This window comes from Miniopterus natalensis, chromosome 19, assembly GCF_054644295.1.
Source record: "Miniopterus natalensis isolate mMinNat1 chromosome 19, mMinNat1.hap1, whole genome shotgun sequence".
Lineage (NCBI taxonomy): Eukaryota > Metazoa > Chordata > Mammalia > Chiroptera > Miniopteridae > Miniopterus > Miniopterus natalensis.
This window is the reverse complement of record NC_142099.1, coordinates 18,389,770-18,413,732: the sequence shown is the minus strand read 5'-3', so window position 1 is coordinate 18,413,732 and position 23,963 is coordinate 18,389,770. Positions and strand designations below refer to the sequence as shown.

The 23,963-nt window shown below is 47.9% G+C and overlaps 1 protein-coding gene across 2 annotated transcripts in view; it reads left to right on the top strand.

The window, feature by feature from the left end:
• ASTN1 (astrotactin 1) overlaps positions 1–23,963 on the top strand; it is a 237,910-nt gene that overhangs the window by 96,503 nt on the left and 117,444 nt on the right. Inside the window, exons 3-7 of one of the 2 annotated variants that reach the window (XM_016205049.2) lie at positions 12,605–12,998; positions 14,305–14,451; positions 15,549–15,656; positions 20,305–20,454; positions 21,462–21,629. In XM_016205049.2, the coding sequence (XP_016060535.2) occupies positions 12,605–12,998; positions 14,305–14,451; positions 15,549–15,656; positions 20,305–20,454; positions 21,462–21,629 (967 nt within the window). Of the gene's footprint in view, positions 1–12,604; positions 12,999–14,304; positions 14,452–15,548; positions 15,657–20,304; positions 20,455–21,461; positions 21,654–23,963 lie in introns of both variants that reach the window. The other variant, XM_016205048.2, reaches the window with a different exon arrangement.

The window sequence follows — 23,963 nt, the reverse complement described above, 5'->3', positions numbered from 1 at the left end:
CCCACCCCCACGTTCTCTGCCTCACTTGGTATAGGACCACCAGCATGTCCCCTGCCAGATCCCCTCTCCTCCCTCGCCCTTGTCATTCAGTCTAGCACCAAGCTCTGCTCATTTTATTTTTCAAAGAGTCTCCAGAATCCCTCTTGTCTTTCCCTCCCCGCATCACCACTGATACAGGGCCCCTGACTCCTGCAAGGGTATCCTACCTGTTCACGCTGCCTCTCTTGTTCCCCTCACGTCTTCCCTCTCATCGCCACCAGGCCATTGCTAGGAGAATGTTCCTAGGCAAACGTCATCTTCCCCGTGAAAAGCCTCACGTAGTTCCCTCCACTGTGAAGGACAGATTCCAAGGTGGGAAACCTTTCATGGCCTGACCCTTAACTCCCAGCACTCCTTCCTCTGCACTGTCCTAGCCACACGGACCAGCTCCGTCATCTTCCCTGGACCCCTCCTATTGTTTAATTCTTCTGCGACTTCACTAATGCTGCACCATTGGCTTCAAATATCTCTCGGCTTCTAATGACTCATGACTTTGCAGTCCACCCCGTGACCTCCCTGGGAAGCGTCCCCTAGGCTGGGTCAAGTGGTGCTGTGTGTCCCTGGTGCATAGTCCCGCTCTCATCCCACCTGTGCATGAGGCTGTCTCCCCTCATGTGAATGCCCTGCTGGGAGGGACCGTGCATCCCTGGATCCTTGTGGGGTCTGGGCCTTTGCTAGGAGGCCAGAGGGACTCTGAGAGTGAATGGTCAACTCTGAGGAGGGCTCAGCAAGTCTGGCTAAACAGGGAGCTGAGGCTCAGAGAGGTCGAAGGGCTGCCTGACTGGTGAGTGGCGCTGTGGGGACAAGGACCCAGCTGATGAGTCAGTGTCCCTTCCTCTGCCCTGCAAGACTTCTGACCGAGTGTTATTTATTTTTAATTCACGCTGAACAACGTCACCGTGAAAGACTTTTCTGAGTGAGAACCTCCGTTTTTAGTGTTACGGGCGTGGCCTAAGGATGAAGGTGGTACCAGGTGTGATGCCAGGTAGAGGCCTCCTGCCAGGACCTGAGACTGGGAAATCCCTGACCCAGACTCTGGGCAAAGCAAGGCTGCCCCCAAAATAAAACATCCTTATTTTTCCTGTCCTTGGTAGCTGTGTTCACACCTCTGCAGTTGGCAGCCACAGGGCCATGTCCCCATCGATTGTAAAGTGTGGCAAGTGAATTGGATACTAATAGTAGGTGGTGTGCTGACACTTGTGACTGGTTTCCTTTTTTCCATTAGAGTGGAGTCAACATTATAAATGACCTATAATCAGGTCCCTCTCACTCAACTTATATTCAGGTTTGGCTTCTTGACCGAGAGAGAAAAAATGGAGTCACAGCTGGTACTGGAAATGCATCAGCCCTGCTGTGTCCTGTGGCGCCTGCCCAGTGGGTAGCCCACCTTTGTTATGGTGGGTGGCAGAGAAAACTTGGAAGCCGCTGGCCCTGACAGTGCTTGGTCCACTTGCTAAAGCAAATGTAGTCTCCCCACCTTCAGGATGGACTTAAGAACAACTTCCTACCTGCAATCAATCTACAGAAAGAGATAAATGTAAATATATAGGGCGGGGCAAAAGTAGGTTTGCAGTAGTGAGTACTTAAAACACAGAGTTTATTCTTGTGTTATTATTTATTAATTATTGCATTACTTTCCATACAAACAACTGTAAACCTACTGTTACCCCACCCTGCAAGTATATAATGCATAGATTAATAAAAACAAAAAATAAAGCTTTGGTCTCTAAGAGAAGGGACGTTTTAAAACAAATTATACATCATCATCTTTGTAAAGCACGTAGTCCAGCTTTTCCTATAATTAGGTGTTACACAGTGTGTTGACGTGCCCTGGTTGGGTGGCTCAGTTGGTTGGAGCGTCATCCCGTACACCAAAAGCGGTTGTGGGTTTGATTCCCGGTCAGGGCACATACAACCGATCGGTATTTCTCACAATGATGTTTCTCTCTCTCTCCCCGCCTCTCTCTTTAAAATCAATAATAAACATATCCTCGGGTGAGGAAATAAGTAAATAAAATGTGATGACTCATTTCTTTGACCTCTCAAGGGATGAGACTCTATTCACGCAGAGGCCTGTGGAGCAGGGTGCAGGTCAGATCCAAGTATAGGTCAGAGAGTTTCACTAGAAAAAAATCCGCGTCCACTGAAGTGAGCACTCCGTCCTCCCCCAGCGGCTTGCTAATGGCACAGAAAGGTACAAGTGACAGCGAGGTTGGATAAGCCTCAGCCATCACGCTTTCTGAAAGCACAGCTAATGTCCTCTGGATGGTGGCTCAGTAGCAGGGACCTGCCACTTGACCGCCCTTGTAAGGACAGGAGGAAGCTGGAGGGTGTGAGGAGACTGACACCTGCTGGGCGCTGACTTCTCCCTGGGAGGCTGAGCCGCGAGGGGCCAGCGGAGCGGAGGGGGCGGCTTCCAGGCGGGGGCCCGGGGTCTGACCCCACAGCCCGTGTGAGCATCGCCAGCCTTGCCGAGCAGCCGGGGTGCTCCTGGACGCCCGCCTGGCGGGGCCTGGGCTGCGGCTGGGCTGTGGGGAGTTTTAAGACATTGTCTCTGCCTGCAGGTCAAGAAACGGCAGAATTAGGGATTAAAGATCGATTAAGAAATGTCTCCATATGCTTTCGGAGCTGGGAGAGAATGACATGCCTGAGGATTAGAGGAAGCAAAGTTGCTTTTAGGAAAGAGAGGGACTCAGGCTAGGACTTATGGCAGCGCAGGACGTGGGTAGAGGGGGGGGGGGCATGCCAGGAAGGAGAGCACGAAGGCTCAGGAACAGGCAGAGACGGGCCCTGTTCCCCTCTGCCAGCTCTAACTCTCTCCCCCGGGTTCCTCCCAGCCTTTTTTTCCCCCTCTCTCTCTCCAGTGCAATAGAACTGTTAAGAACAGAAAAAAAATAAATCAGCACAATTAACAAGTAGAAAAATGGGACCCCAGAACAGGGTGATCTGAATTAAGTCGTCACGCTGCTGCAAGTTGGCTGGGAATGGCCCTCATGGGGTCGGGAGCACATGCCCGCCCCAGGTACAGGATTAAGCCTTGGCTGGGCAGGTGATGGCCCCTCACCAGTTGCCTTCGAAGCAAGAACCCCTGACCGTCTTTGTATCGCATGAGTGTCTCTTGCAGGCTCAGGCTGACCTATGGATTCACTCTTTGTCGTCAAGTTTCCTGATCGGTAAATCTAAACAATACGGGAGTCGGGCCTTTTGTCACTTTCCGTGGGGGGTAGGCAGAGCTGGGACTCGGCTTCCAGCTTGCTCTGGCCCATCTTTGATGGTGAGCACTGGACTTGTGCCCAAGGTCCTGACTTTTATGACTAGCATCTGGCCAGGAACAAAGCAAGCCATGGTCAGCTAAGGAAGAAGTCAAGCTCACAGGTGACAGGGTCCCTACTCCACTTTGCCACTCCACCCCCACCTACAGCCAAATATAAGAGAAAAATCCTAGAAAAGTAGAACAAAGCTGGCAGCGTGCAGAGAGGGGTGGATGGGATACCAGGGAGGGAGGAGGCAGGGCAGGGCAGAGTTGTTTTTTTTAATTAATGATGGGAAGGATTTGAAGACTTGTACAATGGCTTTGCCAGCAAAAATGTAATTAGCTGAAGACATACTGCTGATGTTGGAGCTGGTAGGCTAAGGAAGCCTGTTTTAATGAGAACATCCATGTCTCTCTCAGAGATCACCTTCACAGACCAGGCCTCTCCTCCAGGTTTGGGGCTTGATTAGTGCCACAGAAAAATTGAATTATAATAATTTTTTAAGGGGGGGAATAAGAACCACAGCACTTAGTGCTTGGCCAAAGAGGAGACTCTTGTAACTGTCAATCTTCCCTCTCCCCGCCCCCTTTGGTGCCAAAGTTTGCTGGCAAGGAGCAGGACTTGGAAGGGATTTCGGTGTATGATGTGCTAATTATAAGTGTACGTCATCTCTGCTAGTCCTTAATTCCCTCCTGGGGTTTTTTTTCCCTATACTCTTTTAGCTCTAATATGCATCTTACTTGGATGCCAAGATTGAGTCACAGCTGGAGTGTTACAGAGATGTGACCGTGGATGCTCACTGTTTTCCTCAGTGTTGTGGGTCAGATCAGTGACGAGTCCGAGGAGGTTTGTGAGCAGAAAGCAATGCACATGAGTTTTGCTAGCCCCTGTATTTGACCAGCATTGAATGACTTGCATTAGGTGTGACCATTATCACCCTTTGGGTCCTAACGCAAAATGTGACCTGCAGGGCATCCCCTACCTTCTCCAAATCTGCTGGCTGGCAATTTGTTGAATTGTAGTTCTCAGTTTCCCTGAAAGTGCCCAAGTTCAAGATTTTCTCCCGTCTGTCTCCTACATGTGTTGTTATGTTGTGGAAAACATCTGCCGTTCCTCTTAGGTCTCTGATCCCAGAACAAGGGCTCACAGACAGCAAACAGACCTGAGTGTTCGTGTGCCTGGGTGGTGGCTGTCAGGGAGATGGTACAGCATCCGTTACCTGCAGAACCTGAAGACAGTAGAGTTCACTTAGAAAACATCTACCCAAAGAACAGATCTCTCCATAGGTTTTCCCTGACCGTGTCAAAATGACAGTCTGAGAAATATGACCCCCCTTGACACAATTAAATTATTGCTTGAAATTATGCATTTGGTCAACCCAGTGATAAGCTTAACTGAAGAAGATTTGGGGCTTCTATGGCAGGCAGTGTAGACAGTTCTGAGTGTAGACAATTGGGAATCCTCATTTGCATAACTTCAAGAGTTAAGTGTGTAGAAGCAAGGCCATTTGGGGCTTAATTTAGAGAATATCAGAAGTTTTAGAATCGGGGCCCCGACTACAGTGGTGGGTCCCTTCCTACTCAGTAAGGTCATAGAACACATTATTAAGATAAGTGGTTGAGTCTTTGTTTGGCCTCACACTACCACATGAATTTGGGCAAGTTATTTAACCCCTCTGATCCTCTCTTTCCTCATTTAAAAATGGAAATAGTAATTCCTACTTCTTATATTTTTTGGAAGGATCAAATAATATAATGAATGTAGTTCACTATGTGCTGTGTTTGGCACATGGTGAGTACATTACAAATGGTAGTTGAAATTATTATTATCTCTCTATTATGTGATATATAAGAATAAGGCCGTGTGTGTATAGAATAGCAAAATAAAGCAGGAATTCAAGGGAGGAATTAAGCACATGGGATGGGATTGCTGTAGGAAGCTGAGAAAAGCTTTCACAGTGGCTTGTAGCATTTAAGATATTCACAAAACTAACCATGAGCTATGTATGGCTGTCACCTCTCTCAATAGAGGGACTATGCCATGGGAGATCCCATTGTGAGAGAGGACTGGGCAGGACTCCTGAACAATGACGCAACAGACCTCATGACAATCATGAATTTGAAGTATCTCTCTGTGTAAGACATGAATGTGACCAAGTCCCACACTATGTGAAGGGCCTTCCACCTTTCCCCTTAGTATCTCTGAAGAGCACAGCCATTAAGGGCCCATCTCAGTCTGGTATTTGGGGAGGAAACAGACCTTTTAAATCTTCACTAGTTCAGAGAGTGACTTTGATAAATACTTACCAAATTTAGGGAAATCTTGACATTTCAAATCTCTCTTCCCTCCTGTTTCCAACTGTTTTCTTCTAAAGTCTTGGAATCCCCACAGGTCTTTGGAATCCCCACAGGTGCCTTGCATGAGATCTGCCCTCAGTGACTAGTTTTGAATATTGATTTTCACTTGTGCAGCCCCAGCTGCTGCCCACAAAGCGACTATATATCTGAGATCTCTCCTCCCCTTGGGCTAGACTGCCTGACTTTTGAGGAGATGGGAGGAAGAGGGGTTTAACTCCATTATGTTCAGAGAGAAAGAGGGTTCAAGTCTAGTGGTCATTAACATACACCGTGCCAGCTGCCTCTTCTGTTACTTGTTCAGTAATTCCCGTAAACGGTTGGTCCTAATGGAGCAGATTACTGTTATTATTTTATTTCGTCAAGATCACCTACTGCATAAAAACAAAGAAGAAAGGAGGAAAGGAATGTGGCCAAGAGTTGGCATTGAGTGTTACCCAGCTGGAGATATTTCTTTATTGGCTTCGTGCTTGGCTTGTGAAGATTTGCAGGGCTGGTGCACAGAAGCCATGGAGGGAGCCTGTCTCACGCAGCTCTGCCCCTGGGTTTGCTGAGACAGCGACCTGGGTGCTTTAGTGTCTGTGTGGACCCTTTTATCTCCTAGCCTGCCTGTCACACATGCATGCAAGTGCATGCACACACATACCCACATTGAAGGTTCCTGGTGTTGTCTTAACACAACACCGATTGGGGTACCATCATAATGCCTGACTAGGCCACATCATCTCAGAACATTGTTAAGTCTACACCTAGAGGGATGCGAAGACCTCGGCTTTGCCTCTGTCACCTGATTCCTCACTGCTGTCTAGCTGTTCGGAGGGCTACGCCACTCTTTGGAATTAGGGGATCTATTAGGGTCACCTTGGACCTAGAAAACCCAGCCCATAGCAAGCTGCTCCTCTCTCACCCTGCTTCACCCAGCTCCAGTCGGCCTTAGCATTCTCATTAAACAACAGATAGGTTAAATCAAATGACAAGTCACGGAAGCCACTAATGATTAGACAGCTCTCAGCACCTTTAGAACAAATGCACTCCTTTGCTTTTGCTCTGGGACAGAAAAGTGAAGGCTCTGAGGCAAGAAAAATCCCAAGAACCAAAAAAGCAGCTCTATAAAAAGAATATGAAAGAAAGCAACTTGAAATAGCCCAGGCTGACTCTAGCACGCTAGCCTCCGGCCACTTCCCTGTAGGGCTTCAGGCTGTCATTAGATGAAACTCCTGAAGTCTCATCAAGAAATTGAAGACAGACTTCCCAGATTAAAGACATAAGACAGTGATCAAACCTAACAGAATGAAAACTTTTAGACCTAGAAAAAAGCAAAGCAAAGCTATAAAGTTGAGTTTCTCCCTGAGAAGAGCTCCATGCTCTTGACTGCTTTGTTTGCAAATGGGCTTCAAATGTCAACTTGCCTAACCTCGGAGACTTATTCTTACAGTTTGTCTCTTGCTTATGGAAGGTGGCCCGGTTCCTACCTTTACCCAACAAATGGCATTTTAATGAGAGGATATTGGAGGGACCTCCTATTTCTTTCCTGTGCTTTGGATACTTGGATCTAGAAGAATGGGGAAGGAGTTTTGAAGCAGCTCATGACGGCAGGCTATAGTGGCGGCAGTCCCAGTGAGAGGCTAACCAGGCAGGTGGGGTTGTCCCCTGCCAGTGGGGTGTGCAGTTCACGTCAGAAGCCCCGGAGGACATATTGAGGCCTCTTAATTAACGTGGTGGCCCATGGCAACTGGAAAGCATTTCCACACGATTAAAGACTTCAGAAAGCCCCCAAGGGGAGGTAATGCTCCTAATAATTTATAAATTGAACTCTGTACTTAATATGCTTAAAGTGGTTTCTCTCGTCTTCCATCTGGGAAGGAGATGGGCACGGGATAATGGATTTCTATTCACCAGCCATCACAGAACAGAGAATTTGCCGGAAGAACAAACCAAAGGGCTTTCTCTTCTAGTTTAGGTGATGCCTTCTGGCAGTAAAGGGATCCTCAAGGTCAAGAACTTGTTACTACAATTTCAGTTACATCATTTCAAAGGCCTTGTTGTGTCTTTGGGGAAGGAGATGGGTTGGCTTATTAGGGGCTTTGTTGGCCCGCCTCTGGCTTTACTAGGCAGGAAGAGCTTATAGACATGTTCTTCACCATTAGTTTACCAGTTTAGAGCTTTTTCTAGTTCGACAGGGATCAGTATTACAGTCAGGACATTTTCATGTTGGAGTATTCAATGCATATCTTTCAATCACCTCAGTTGATAGATGAAGGCCTGCAGTGGTTCAGAAGGCTATGCACCGTGATTCCACTGGTTAGCCCTGCTGTTTTATTGGTGATCTTCATGTTATTAGTAATTTAGGTCTGGTTTTCCATTGGACTCATAGAATCACAGGGTTGGACAAGACTTTGAAAAGTCATCTGTCTACCTCATCCATTCCCTACCCCTGGCACATTTGAATGTAGATGAAGATATGACCAGCATTGCCACATGGGCTTCTCCTCTTGGTCTGTCTCCTTTGAAAACCAGACACAGATGTGAGTGATCACTGTTATAAATGAGAGGGGACTTGTGCCCCAGACCTTCAGGCATTGTTGTTGGGGAAAAAGAGTTGACATGGGCCACCAAACTTGTCTATTTGAATCTTATTTTTTTAAAATCACAATTTAATTCCCTTTGGAATATAAGTGGAAGTCAGTACATCCAGTTGCCTTGAGGGATAATTAATTATGTCCCAGCTTCACTCTTCTGGTTCCTCCTAGGGTAAAACTAGGCTTTGACATGTGAGCTGATTAATTGGCTGTAGTCCCGTGACAGATGGTAGCTGGAAACATAATCTCAGCTTTTCCATTTCTTTGCCAAGGGTTCACACAGTCCAGGTGACATCCTAAGTGTTGGTGACATTGATAGATCCAGATTCTTTATTTTGAGATCTACGGATCATGTAACACTGATTTGGTATATGGAGGGGATTCCACTTGCCCCGGAGATGTTACCTAGAGTACCATCTAGTCCAAGATCTCTTTACCTATCCCAGCTTCTTCTTGTGGAGGAAGACTGATGACTGGCCATTTCCAGCCTGTGTGATCTATTTTTATCTTCCTTCTGTGCCTGCATTTTCTTTTAAAAATGAGTTATACAGATTCATTCCTTAAATCCAGTGCAAACTCCATGAGATCAGGACCTATACCCATACCTGTGTCATTTACTGCAGAATCCCCATAACAGTGGCCACTAGAAAATGCCTTCATAAGTGAGTAGATACTTGTTGAATGATTGGGGAATGTACTGAATGAATGAGTCACATAAGCAACTGACTTATATAAGCTTTGCTTGCGGACACATAGAAGATGTTCACCTTGAAATATACTCAAAATTGACCTCTCCGGTCCTCCTTCCCTCCCTGCCCTCCTTCTACAATTATTGAACACCTGCTTTATGCCATGCACTGCACTTGACCCTGGAGCTTAGTGGGTCCTGCTCTCATGAGGTCTAAAACCTAGTAGATGAGATTGACAAACAAATCAAAGGTATAAGTTCTTGTGGTTAGAGTTATACAGAGGGTCCTGTGGGCTGTTCAGTGAGATTAGGGAAGCATTTTCTCAGGTTATGTCACTAAACTCACTTTGAAGGACAAGTAGGAGTTAACTAAGGGAGGGAGGCATGACCCAGACCCAGGACCAATACACAGGTCAGATAATGAGACCGTCTTGTCGTTGGCCCGCATGACCGGGCTGTGAGCATAAAAGGGAGATCTGTGGAGAACGTTCTATCCCTGGGCAATCACCGTCTATGTTATATAAAATATTGTTAGTTAGATAAAGATTCTAAAATCTGCAAATTACCTGGCAAGCCTCATACTATTCTCTCAGGTAAGTGCCGAAAATGTCAGTGTCATAATAAAATAAAAGCCAATTTCATTTGTTTGATCTCTGTTAAAGCCAGTAGAAATGATTTATTGATTTTTTTAAAGAAAAACATATTTTTAAATGCCACTTTTTTTTTTATCAGCAACTTGTTAATAGATGTGGAGTTCTCATATACCCCAAACACACTTCTAGTTAGAAAATGTTAACAGTTTTGAGGAAAATCAATGGAATAATCAGAAAACTCATGAAAAGGTGAACAAAGAGCAAAATAATTTCATATCATGCAATCAGTGTTGTTATTATTTTTAAAATATGTTTTTATTGATTTGAGAGAGGAAGGGAGAGAGAGAGAGAAAAATATCGATGGGAAACAGATCCACTGACTCCTGCATGCCCCCTGCTGGGGATTGAGTCTGCAACCCTGGCATGTTCCCTGACTGGGAATCAAACCTGTGACGTCTCGATGCATGGGCCAACACCCAACCAACTGAGCCACACTGGCCAGGGCTATTATCAGTATTTTTAATGTTGATGACAGTGTTTGTTTGACGCACAGTCAGCTGGATGGGCACTTTGAATAGTTTCTCTTTTTTTCCTTTGAGACATGAGGATGGACGTAGAAGTGAGGAAGGAATCTTCCACACCTCTCCTACTTTGTCCTCTTAGGATCTGTGAGATAGATGCCAGGATGCATGTGTCTCCAGGGGGCGAAACCCACTCAGGTGACTGTGGCCGTGTGGGGAAGAACATGGGCTCTGAAATGGGAGTCGTTTTGTTCCCATTTCAGTCCTAGCCATAGGCTGTGTGACCTTGAACAAGTTGTTTTTGTGTGTGTGGTTTTTTTTTTAATCTCTGTGCCTTAGCCTTTTTGAATGTAAAATGGGGAACATGTAAACTAGTAAAATGGTTTAACTCTACCTCTTAGAGTTAAATGTGTGGATGGAGCATTTAGAACAAATGTCTGATACATAGTAAGACCCCATAATGGACAACTGTTCTCGTTTCATTCCTGCATGATACCGGGAAAGAATCTGTGACACTATCTTACAGCCCTGTGGTGGCCATCTGAACAGAGGGTGGGTGGAAGGGACTCCTGAAACCTCCATTTGAGCAGGAAAGATGGTGTTTAAACCATTCTTTGGAGATGGATGTTTATGCTACTCCTACAGCTCTTTGGGGAATGAAATTACCTCTCGCTTTCACTAGCCTAATTCAGTGTCTGACAACTTTTCTCACTCTGGAGGTTTTTCTTCCTGTGTGGCTTAATTACCTGTTGTTGCAGCTTCAGTTTGGGGTGAAGGAAAGGCTGTGGGTCTGACTCTGAGACACAGGGTTGGTCTGCTGAAAACCTCTTGGGTTGGACTCAAGCATTGCCTGTTAGCAGACTGGTGCAGGCTCAGGTATGGCACCTCTGAGGGCCCGGGGGCCCTGTGTGCACGTCTGCAGGGCTCCAGGACGGAAGATGGATGGCAGGGCAGGTGGTAGTCAGCCAGCACCCAGTTGTAACCTGAGCAGCTTCACGAAAGATTATGCTTTCTCAGCCGCACGAAAGATTTCACCGGCAGACAGAGTTCCACAGATAAAAGAGAAATTTGAAAACCTGGAGGCCAGTGTATGTCCCCAACAAGCCACCTGATGTGACCTGTCACTTGGCAGCTGACTTTGTTGCTTCTGGTCTCAGCTCCTCTGTGCTGCCTGTTTGAAAGTGGCAACATCTTGTGTGCTTGTGTGTGTGTATGTGTGTTTGTGTGTGTGCTCTCACTTGCATGCTTCTTTGTTCAGTGATGGTAGGAGGGTAAATGGAAAGATTTACAAGGAGAGGAACTTTATAAATTCAAGACATAGTTATTATGAGAGTGGAAAAGGCCCCCTTTAATAAGGTTGAGGGAATAATCTCGACCCAGCCTGGCCTAGGGTTTTTATCTCTAGCCTGTATGATAGGGCAGCAGTGATTGAAGCCCAAGGTTGAGAGAGAAACCATTTGGCACACCCCCACCTAATCAAATAGGTTTCGAGGGACATGGACCAAAGTAAAGGGAGTGGACACAGGTTGTACACAGGAAGATTTATGTCCTCTGGGCTGAGCAACAACAGGCTTGCCAGACCTTCCCTCCTATCCCTGTCCTGGGTGTATGTCCAGGGAAAGGGTTTGATCTCAGAACACTACCTCCTCACCTGACAAACTGATTGGTGTCCTGATTTTTAAGTAATGGCCTCAGATGATGGCCTTGGAGCATGAGAAGGTCAGAAGAAAACTCTCCTGCCAGCCTGACTCCAGGGCATGAGTCTCAATCTCCTCCCTCGAGATGCAGCAAGAATGGACTGTGGGAGAGGGAGAAGGCTGTCTCCTAAGGCAGTGGCGACCCAAAAGTCATGACAAATGGCGAGATTCCTGTGCACACTGGGATATAAACTTCTCTTCGGATTGATCCATGGTCTTGCCTGCTGGGAAGCGGTTACTTTAATGGAGAGGTTAGGCTGAGGACAGCCTTGATACTCTGTTGGGCACTTTGCATAGTTACCTATCTTAGTCCTGACCACCAGCCTGCGAGGGCAAGTCTCCATCATACAGATTGGGAGCCTGAGGTTTTGAATTTAGAGGACTTGCTGATCATTGGTGGAACCAGAGTAAAAATTTATACATGATTTATTTTAAGACATGAGAGAGGCAGAAACCAGATCCCTTCCTGCTGCTAAAAATTGGCCTGAAAGTAGCTTTACATAGAGCAAATTTGCCTTAACAGACTAACCCTGTCCCTTAGATCTGCAGCTGAAATGCACACATACACACACAAATCACAAAGACTTCTTTATTCAAATTTCTTGCCAAACCAGGAGCAACTGTGGATCACTTGAAATGATGCCCTGGTCATCCCAGTTCCATCTTTCTTTCACCTCGAACGCAGGTCACAGCAGACTGTCCCTTTGCTGCTGAGCCACGCTTCTTACAAGGGCTCCCTGCCCTGAATGAATGAATGAATGAATGAATGAATGAATGAATGAATGAATGAGTGGTGGATGGTGGTGGCAGAGGGACGACGCCTCCCTGAGGGGTGACCTCGCCGTCCCCCCGCCTCCATCTGCTGTCCTCTCTTCCCAGGGTGGCATGATCGCCCTGCTGCTGTCCATCCTGTGCCTGGTGATGATCCTGTACACTCGCCGCCGCTGGTGTAAACGCCGCCGGGTCCCCCAGCCCCAGAAGAGTGCCAGCGCCGAGGCGGCCAATGAGATCCACTACATCCCGTCCGTGCTGATCGGCGGGCACGGGCGGGAGAGCCTGCGCAACGCCCGCGTGCAGGGCCACAACTCCAGCGGCACCCTGAGCATCCGCGAGACGCCCATCCTGGACGGCTACGAGTACGACATCACCGACCTGCGCCACCACTTGCAGAGGGAGTGCATGAACGGGGGCGAGGACTTCGCCAGCCAGGTCACTCGCACCCTCGACTCCCTGCAGGGCTGTAACGAGAAGGCCAGCATGGACCTCACGCCAGGTGCGCGCCTTGGTCCCTGTTTCGGGGACCTAGGGGGCGGGTAGGGAACAGCCGGTTTCCCATGTCATCGCTGGCTGTTGTGCATCGTGGGATGTGCAGGTGCCCTTTCCCAGGTGGGCAAGACGTGACAGTGAGGGCTGTTTTCTAACATAGGGCGTCAGTTTGGGTCCTCTCCACCTCCACTGTGCGCTGGAGCCATCCTCGGGGAAATAAGGGGAAAGCAAGCAAGGTCAGCACGTGCGTGTGGTGCTTGTAGGCTTCTTTAGGCAATTTAATTTTCCACTGAAGCGGAGGGGATGGAGGTTTCTATTCTTTTCTCTGGTTCTGGAGACTAGCAGGGGGTGGGGGTGGCTGTGATGTCTTGCTCATGGCTCTGTGGTCTATACAAGGGATGTATTTCTTCAAAGATAATGAAGGAATGCAGCCAGGCTGTCTGACCTCAGGCACGTTGTGTGTCTATGAGACATGGGTGGAAGGGATTTGGACCTGACATAGCTGACCAAGACCAGGGTCAACCAAATGCAGAGAGGGGATGACTGTCCTTTCCGTTTACAGTAGCCTCCCTGTCTCTCTCTTGACTTTCTATGAAAAAGCGACTCCACACAGGTAAAACCCCAAGACAGGGTCCTTCAAAGAATCCTCCATCATCTTTGAAGAAGACATTTTGATGCTGAATATTGCTTTATGCGGACTTTCGCTGGGCTTGAAAGGAGGGAAATCCCATCATATAGGTTTCCCTTCTGCTTGTTATCAGGAAGAGGGCCTATGTGAATGGCCATTTCCTGCTAAGATTTCAATCTGGGATCTCCTTCAGAACAGGGGGCAAGTCGTCAATGTCCCAGGTTCCCCGGAGCACCTGGCCCAGTGCTCAGCCCACCAGGTAGCCAGGTGCTACTCAGGGTTACAAAGTGGATTGCATTCAGCAAGCAGGCAGATGGCATAAACCTGTGAACAAGCTGGATGTCCGTGATAGGGACTGGTGCAGACTGTGGTGAGGAGAGGGCATGTTCTGTGAACGCCCCATTCTACAGTCTGTACCTAATCAAAGGGCCACACTTGGTGACCCCATCAACACAGAATGAGTTGAATTGGCTTTTCAGTTGGACTCGCTCTTCCTTCCCTCATCTCATAACTCTGTGGTCCCCTAGAAATTAAAGCATTTCTGTCTCTGCCAACCTTTCACTTTAAAGGTTCCTTATTTTAATTCTGTGAAAACTCCATTTACTTGGTTTATGCAGATTCCCTTGCTCTCACTTTCTCTGGCCTTTTCTCTCAAAGTTCTCTCCTTGACTTTTCCGTAACACAGGGAGTGACAATGCCAAGCTGTCGTTGATGAACAAGTACAAAGATAACATCATCGCCACCAGCCCCGTGGACTCCAACCACCAGCAGGCCACTCTGCTCTCGCACACCTCCAGCAGCCAGAGGAAGCGGATCAACAACAAAGCGAGAGGTACCCGAGTCTGATGTTGGGCCGTGCAGGTAGACTCCTTCGTATCGGCAGAGGCAGGGCCCTTAGTATCTGTGACCCCCCCACACTCACGCATTTCAAGAGAGGATGTTTTTTTGTCACAGTCTTTTTGGGAGCCTGTTGAGTATGACTTACCAAAAAACTCAAATGTTCAAACCTAATGACCAAGTAATTTCATCAACAAGAATTTACCCTTAGGAAACAATTGGACAGATATGCAAAGATGGGTGTCAAAGGCTCTTCATCACACTGTTTAAAAGCAAGAAAGATTGGCAATGGCTTCAGTGTCCATCAGAGGGAACTGGTTGACTGCCCGCACATCTGTCCAGTGGCCAACCACACAGCCATTTACGATGGGAATAGAGAGCTGTACTTGTTAATTTATGGAAAGTTGCCCACCCATCTATTAAATGGAAAAAAAAATGAGGTTATAAAAGAGGAGGTACAGCGGAATGCCATTTTTAAAAGGAGATTAAAAAATGTTTATCTGTTTTTTTAATCAGAAAAAGGCAGAGAATATATACATCAAATGTTAATACAGTTTTGCTCTGATTTAAAAGATTTAGGGGACATTAGCGTTGTTCCCTCTACATATTTTTGTGAATTTATATTTACTATGTTCTCTCTTTTTCACATTGAATATATATAAATTCTAGAACCAGAAAAAAAATATATACTGTCCTATAGATATTACGGCATGTAGACATATGCCCCTTTAGACAGAATTCCAGCCTCACATCAACCAGAAGCATGACCTGTAATGAGGGAAGTTTCCCTTGTTTCCTTTCCACTCACCATCCACAGCGGTCCTGTCGAGCAGGTAGCTGTCAGGAATGGCCCTCCTTGGTAGGAGCGTGAGCTGGGTGGAGGTAGGGCTCTAGTGATTGGTGTCATATAAAAGTCTATTTCTCCAATAAATCTGTATCTCAGAAAGCTCCAATCCCCATGGCTCCTCCTCCCAGATTGTCAGCCAACCTGCTCTCGTTTTTACTGATTTTTCTCTTGAACTTGCCCAATAATTTGGTGTCATCATGACAAGACTGAAGATGTTGTCTTTGCCATGGTCCTGTTCATTACAGCTGGTTCTGCCTTCCTGAACCCTGAAGGGGATTCTGGCACAGAGACAGAAAACGACCCCCAGCTGACCTTCTATACTGACCCCTCGCGGAGCCGGAGACGCAGTAGAGGTAGGAAGGAGGGAGGGGCAAAGTGGGGGAGAGGGGCCCTGGGGAGGGAAGGGCAGGGAGCTGCAGAGGTGCTGGGTCCGGCTGTGGGCTCACTGCACCAAAGCCAGTTTCTGCGGGAAAGATTCTTGGACTATAAATGGTGTTCCGTCCTAAGGAAGAAAGAAGAGCCTAGAGTGGAACATTCAGAGAATCATCTCTCCCAGATAATGGCACTCTCAAACAGGTTTCCAAGTTGTTTGAAAGGCTATTTCTTGGTCAGAAGACTCTCAATTCCTTCTGGAAGCCTCAGGAGTCCTATTTTGCTGTTTAGAGACAGGAAATAAAGTTGATAAAGTGTGTTATATGTGAAAAAATAGACCAGGAGATGAACCCTTGCTTACCCAGCCCAGTGGCCTTAGGATTGGGTGAGGCAGGGATGGGTGTAGGCAAGGTAATTGAGGAATAATCTGTGGCCTGAAAAATGTGTGTAATGTTATTTGCCCTTTAATCTCCTCCCCAGTAGAATCACCGAAGCCCATGCTTCCTGTTCCCTCCTTTCCCCTGGCAGGGTCCAGGTTACTTCATTTATTCTGTTCAGCATCAATAGGGTTGTCCCTCCATGCACCCACTGTCAGTGCCACTCCACCCTGATGTTTAGTGGCTTCAGATGTGGCTACTTCACCTGTGGCTGCTACTTCCTGTGACTTGGGGGTATCACCATTCTCACTGAGGGAGGTCTGGGTTCAAGCACCAGTCAGCTTCACCATTTACTTGCTGTGTGATATTGTATAAGAACTAGTTCTCTGAGCCTCAGTGTCCTCACATATTAAATGGGTTAACAATAGCTCACAATAGGGCTACTGTCAGAATTAAATTGTATTAATACGTGCTTTTTTGGTTACTGGCAAAGGACTGAAACTCCTATTGTTGTTGCTATTAGAACTCTCCACTGGGCAGCCTCAGGTTTACACAACACTCCATCTGAAAGAACATTGGACAGAGGCCCCTTGAGATACAATGGAATATATTTGAGTGACACCAAACTCTATTATGCTCAATAGAATTTTCACCAACCAATAATCAACCGATGCCCCCAAAAAGACAGCTACATTTTGGCGCCTCCTGCCTCCTGGAACTTGAGTTCCTTTCACACTAAGGGCTTTCTTCCCAGAGGTTGGAAGAAGCCCTTTTAATTCCTCACTTCCAGGTTCTGTAGGCTTTGCGGTGATCAATACAAAACTTCTTCCTACCATTTTCTTGAGAGATCGATGGGGCTCTGGGCAGTGTCTGATGCCCCAGTATCCCTGGGGTGAGAATGCGGGCCCTCTGGTCCTCATTACATGTTCATATACAGGAAATAGTCAACCGAGGCTCATCAGCCCAGGCCATACCAAGCAGGGTGTGCTCTGCTTTAATAGAATCCTGTTTAAGAAAATCCATAGTAATGAATTAGAGTGAGTTTCTCTGCAGCAGAAAACTATTTCTTTTAAATACTAAGCTCTCCTAGTATGTCAACTACTGCTGTTAACTAGACGGTCAGCTTCTTAGGGATGGGCATGTCTAATTTATTTTTCCAAAGTGCCTTGTGGAGGATTTTGCCTGTGATGGATGCTTGGAAGTGTTTGTTGAATTGAACTGGATACATCAATCAGGCCAGCAGCAAGAAATTTCATAACCTACCTGCCATGGGTCAGGCTTTGTGATGGGTGGTAGAAACATGAAAACGTGGCATAGTGATAAGTCTTAATTTAATAATATAAATAAAGGAAAATGAGTACTCAGAAGCAAGAACAGTTCATTCTACCTGGCAGCAATTGGAGGCAAAAAAAGAAAAAAAGAAAAATAATTGCACCTGGGTTATGTACAATACAAAGAATTTATTGAAAGAGGAGAATCTAGGCTAAGGGCATTCCAGTAGAGGAAAATGACATATAAAATGCCCTAAAAGCACAAAAGAACAGGATATTTTCAAGCAAGTAAAAGTACTTCAGCCCTGGCCAGTGTGGCTTAGTTGCTTGAGTATCAGTCTGTGCTCCAAAAGGTTGCTGGTTCGATTCCTGGTCAGGGCACATGCCTGGGTTACAGGCTTCATCCCCGGTAGGGGTCGAGCAGGAGGCAGCTGATTGATGTTTCTCACATCAGTGTTTCTCTCTATTTCTCTCTCTCCTTCTCTCCTCTCTCCTTCTTTCCTCTCTCTCTTCTCTCACTCTCTCAAATCAATAAAAACACATTTTTAAAAAAGTCTTTCAATATGGCAACTTAACCCACAATCTGAATAAACAGCAGGATGGGGCTGGGAGCGGGCTGGCTAACGAAGGACCACACACATGCTGTTACCGAGCCTGCACTTGGCTCCGGAGGTCGTAGGGAGCGACTGCAGATTTCGAAAGCAGGTGGAGATACTGAGTGATGGTTGATGAAGCAGAAGAACTAGAGAGACAAGAAGATGGGTGGCCAGTTCCTGCCATCACACGAGAGCAGTGGCAAGTGCCCGTGGCAGTGATAACACCGTGTGATAAGAGCTGTAACAGCAGGGCGCATGGAGGGCTGGAGGAACAGCAAGGAAGGAGTGAGAATTTGTTAAATGTTTCAGGGAAGTGTTTACAGGGAGCTGTTGTTGGAGCTGAGACTTGAGGAGCAGGTGTATACCGGGCTGACAAGGTGACGAAATGGCATTCTGTGGAGGAAGAAATGACATGTGCAAAGTCACAGACTTAAATGATAGCGGTCTAGTCAGAGAGCAGCAAATAGCTGACTAGAATGAGGCTTGTGGTGCAGGTCTGTGGTTTGCTTAGCAGGGGCTGGAAGGTCAGGAGGAAGCACATGACCTTGACTGTAGGACTGGGACCTGAGGCTCCAGCTGGAGCCATTGAAGGCTTTAAAGGACATCGCCCTGGTCCTCTCTGCTTGGCGGAGGATCCAGCCCTCTGGGCCAGTGTGGTAGGTAGGTGAAGGCGGGGGAAGTTGAGGCAGAGAGGCTGGGTGGCTAACTATTGCCATCATCTGGGTGTGGAATGATAAACGTAAATAGGGAGGGAGAGAATGGAGCTGAGGGACTGCGTGGACACAAAATGAAAAATGGTTCAGTGGCAGTTGGAGGTGGGGAGGGTGGGGAGGAGTTGGACATGAGGGAGTATTGGGACTTGAGAAACCAAGTAGATGACAGTGCCATTCGCTGGGCAGTGGAAGCAGGAAGGGGAGCAGGTGTGAAGGAAGGCGGAGAGTCCAGTTTGGGATTTGCATTTGCGTGCCTGAGGAACATTCTGGTGGGAGTTCTGCTGCTCAGGCCTGGGCTGGGCTGGAGTCAGAATTTATAAGTGTAGGGAGATAGACTCTGTGCTCGAAGGATACTAACAGGAGCAGAGTATCTCCAGGTAGCCAGGGACAGAGGATCCAGAGGCTGCCTTCCACCCCGGAGTCTCTGCCCCCCAAGCCCCTGCCAACACACCCGCTCAGGGAACCTGCTCCTATAATGGATGGTGCAGCCATGGACCCAAAGACTGGGCTGTTGCCAGGGCTGTAACCTTGGCTGGACCTGTGCTTTGATCCAGGCTCCACTCAGTAGTCCCTTGACCCTGGACCTGCCCTGTAGCCTCTCCAACTCACTGTTCCTCCGGTGACACTGCCTCATGAGATGTGGTCATCATCAAATATGAACCATGAGACCCTGGGCCCTGGTGCCTAACCCCTGATTATACTTTGTCAGTGTTACCTGTCACTATGAGGTTAATCTCTTCGAGACCTGTTCTTCCTGCCTGTAAGGTGGGTAGCGACTGTGCACGCATAGATTTATTGTAAAGGAGTATGTATTCAAAATTTCAAAAAGTATGTAAAACAGTACACCGTCAGACATAATAGAAGCCTTTTATTTCTATCAGTAATAAATATTAACACAGACCACAAGAAAGTTCCAAAGGACCCACCCGTTTTGTTGGCAACTCGCCTTGCTTTCCTCCTTTCCCACATCTGTTCTGCCTTTATGTGAAACCATCTCTGCCAGAACCAAAAACAAACAGAAAGCACACCAGGACCCTCCTTCCCCATCCCTGTCCCCAGCTGCCTGGGAGTGTTTCTGCTCTTTTCTCACTAAGCTTCCCCTTAGGACCTTACCCCAGTGACTGCGGAGAGCCTTCTGGTGGATGGCATCCTCTACTCATACAGAGCAAACTCCCCCCAGTTCCCTCCTTCCAGACCCTACAGAGCAGGGACTCCCACCCACCCAGGAGGTGCAAGCTCCTCAAGCTTGGGAAGTGGAGCTGGTTTGGGAAAGCGCCCCCTGTGGACAGCTGTGGGAAGTGCAGGGATTTAAGCAGAGTCCTGCCACCCTAGGGCAGGAGGTTGGAGCTCAGCCAGGAGCAGACAGGGAGAACTCCCTCCTTTATCAATTCTCTTGGGAGCCTGGCTCAGGGAGACTGCAGATGACTGCACACCACTGGCCATTGTTGACGCTGAGGGCCACCAGCAAGCCAAGTCCGCCCTGACTCCAACCGATGACGCGGTGTTCCCTGAGAACGAATGTCACTGAGGTCGCGTCGCTGCACACATTTGCTGCCTGCCTTTGCCGGCTGCCTCCTCTGTTGGCTGGGCTGGGCTGGGCAGGAGAAGACCAAGTAGGCCTTTCACGGAAAGATTTTTACCGCCACACCTTTTGCCTGTGTCTTGCTTTCAGTGGGCTCTCCCCGAAGTCCCGTGAATAAGACCACCTTGATGTTGATCAGCGTCAGCAGCTGTGTGATCGGCCTGGTGTGCTCCTCGCATGTCAGCTGCCCTCTCGTCGTCAAAATCACCCTGCACGTCCCCGAGCACCTGATCGCTGATGGTGAGCCCACTTCTGAATGCAACTTCCCTCCCAGTGAGGAAGGTTTCGGGTTGGGCGAGAGGATCTAGAGAAGCCAGGGGTCACGCTTACCTGTGACTATAGGTGAGAGGAAAAAAAACATAGATAAATGAGGCTAGGACAAGGATTGTCCACACATGAAATCGAAAAGCAGGTTAAAAAACTGGACTGATCCCTTCTTCTCTAGGCCCACTCTGTTTCCCATCTCTGCTGTTTATCAGTAAGACCCTATGTTTATAGAGAAATGCAGAGCATCCCAGATGCAGGTAGGTAGCCACTGAGAGTCTCGTAGCCTCTGGGAGGGGAGAAGCCGAGTCGAGTGGCTGAGGTGATTCAGAATCAGCCGTGCCTCAGTTTGGCATGCCCTGGTGAGAAATTCCTAATTGTAGTACCTTATTGTAAGCATAGAACTCCATAGCAGTAATTTACTTTAATCCAGGGGGCCCCAATGTGATGAAGGAGTAATACAGATCCTGAGAGCCCCCAAATTATACCCAGAGCACCTAAGTGACTTGCTGGAGTCTGTTTTCTTGGCTGTTGTAGGCTGAAAGGAAGTAGGGACTGTCCATGCTGTCAGAGGGCCTGCTCTTCAATGGCAAGTGAAGATAGGCAGCAGGTCCTTGTCCTTGGATGAGTGCCAGGGCCTGTGGCCAGGTCTGATGGAGCAGTGCCATGGTCATCCCAGAGCTGTTCTGCCCCTCTGTCCTTTAGACCCACCCTGGAAGGCTTGAGATGGGGCAAGGTAGCAGGGAGCAAGGTGGTGGGAGTTTGAAGGGATGGCCGAGCCTCCATCTGCTGGCACTTTTCCTGGGGGCTCATGATGGCCCAGGACTAGTAGGAGGAATGGCCTTGGATTGGAGGTAATCTGCAGAGAGAATGTGTATATGTGGGTTTTTTATATGTTTGTTTGTGTGTGTGTGTGTGTGTGTGTGTGTGTGTTGGTGTGTAGTGTGCACTGAGGGGCATGCCTCGTCTCTTTTCCCCTGCAGGGAGCCGCTTCATCTTGCTGGAGGGGAGTCAGCTAGATGCCAGTGACTGGCTGAACCCTGCCCAAGTGGTCCTCTTCTCTCAGCAGAACTCCAGTGGGCCCTGGGCCATGGACCTCTGTGCCCGGCGGCTCCTGGACCCCTGCGAACACCAATGCGACCCCGAAACTGGTAGGCGGGAGCGCCGGGCAGCGGGTAACTGTCAGAGATCATGCCTCTTGCAATCACCCCCTCGAAACCCAGGCAGTCCCTCTGGGTTGTCCCAATGCTGTTGGGAGCCTAGACCGTGCGAGCTGGCAGCATGGGTGGGCCCTGAGCATGATGGCTTCAAAGGCAGGCCATCTTTTGGCAGAAGCCTGGGGAGCCTCCTAATTGTAGCCGTTCGCCAGACAGGTCAGTTTTGGATGACCCCCATAGCTCATTCGCTATCCAGCTGCCATGTCAGCTATGGGGGCTAGACTTTTTATGCACATTTGTTGTAGAAAATTGGGAAAATCTGGAAAAGCTTATAGAAGAAAATGATGATCATCTATAATTCTGGCTCCTGCAGAAGCCATTAAAAAATGTTTGTCTCCTCCCTTCCATCCTTTATCGGTGCACGGCGTTTAAAGGCCTGCGGGTCACCAAGTTCAGTAGCTTTTTCTTGATCCTGTTTCATTTATGCTATCAGGAGAGTTTTCCAGAACATTAAATAATCCTCAGTAATACGCTGTTAGTGGCCGTTGGTATTCTACTGCGTGTGTATGGTATAGCTCATTTAAATAATTCTCTTACTATTTGAAAATTTAGACTGCTTTCAGTTCTTAATTTCTATAAATACTACCAAAGTGAATGTCTTTCCACAGAAACGCAGGACACAGCTGAAGTTATTTTCTCCCGATAAATCTTCAAAGAGGGACACAGGGCCAAAGGGCATAGACACCTTTCAGGCCGTTGCATTATCAAGTGGGGCTGGGGCTTCTCTGAGAGTGTCCACATTCAGACACGCCATACACAGGGACACTCGGCACCTCTCGAGTGCCAAGATGTCAGACAGTATGGGTCCCTCATTCCAGGTGGCTTTGCATTTCACTGTGGAAGGGGGCGTCTACAGACATCCCTAGAAAGATCTGTTTCCAGTAGATTTGGCACCGCAGAGAGAGTCTTCCCAGAGAAGTAGCGTGATGCCTTAGAACAAGGAAGGAGATATAGTGACATCTAAGACCCTCAAGTGAAATATTGCTGGAGTCAGGGGCCAACTCCTCCAGCTCTCTGTACCTCACATACAGCCCCTCCTACACACACACACACACACACACACACACGTACACGCACGTAGATGAATCTATTTTAGGTGCTGGGATGGAGGTCGAGTCCTTGCTTCTGTTATAGTCCATTATTCTGTCTCTTGGGGGGAGCAACAGGTCATTGCAACATCTAAAGTTCACATTCTTGGGTCTAAAAGTTTTCACGTGGGCCCGTCGCAGAGATTCCAGGCCCCCATATGGAGGAGAGAGTACAGCATTTTGAACATCTGATGTCTAAGGCTGTGCTTACTTGCTGCTCTTCCCACGCTGTCAGGCAAACACCAAACCAAACAGATGGGCTGTGCACCAGGCCCAAACCCAGTGTGCTTGGGAGAAAGAAACAAGAGCTCATCTCAGAGGTGGGGCCTCTCTGTGCAACTGAGCCAGTCTCTGCCCCTTCCCCCGCTGACTTGAATGATGAGACCCAGGGACAGTCTCAGTTGTTAAACTCACATCCGGGGGAAGCATTGATCTCCAGAGGGCCTTGGAAGCTTCTGCTGAGGTTTCCAAGAACAGGAAGCACTTTTAATTACATGTGGAAAGAAGGGATCGGTGTTTGTACCTTGGAGGAACCTCAGAGATGAACTGCCTCCTTACTTCAGATCAATATTTGAATTCCCCAGGAAGGCACATGACTTGCCCAAAGTCCCACAGCAACCCTTGGCAGAGTCTGTGTTCTATCCATCATGAAATCAGAGCAGAGGTGGGGTTATAAAGGGTCGCTTAATTTCCCCAGGCATGTCAGATCCAACAAGTGTGTCATTCAAAACTACATAAGTAACCACCGTTACTGATCATCACTGTTTCCTTAGCCAGGAGCTCAGGGAGCCGATTGTCCATGGTGAGGCTGCCATCCCATCTTCAGTCCCTCCCAGATGTCCCATTTCCAGTCCTTGCTGAAACTGACTTTGGGAAGCCCCTCCTCTGCTAATGGCTTCCCAGTCTCCATGACAATTAATGAATTTCCAACTGGAAAGCCTTAGAGGAAGACTAAAAGTAAGAAGTCAAACCCCACAACAGAACTGAAGCACAGCACCTTCATTTGGGGTAGCAGCTGAGAAATGATGGCATAGAGACTTTTATTTTCATTAATGCTGGAATTAGAAACCCTCCCTCTTCCCGCCTTGCTTCTCTCGGCACGTGGAAGGATGTGGTCATCCCACGTGCTCATCAGTAAGAAATTTTATCGCCTCCCACACTCCATCCTAGAGCCTTTCTC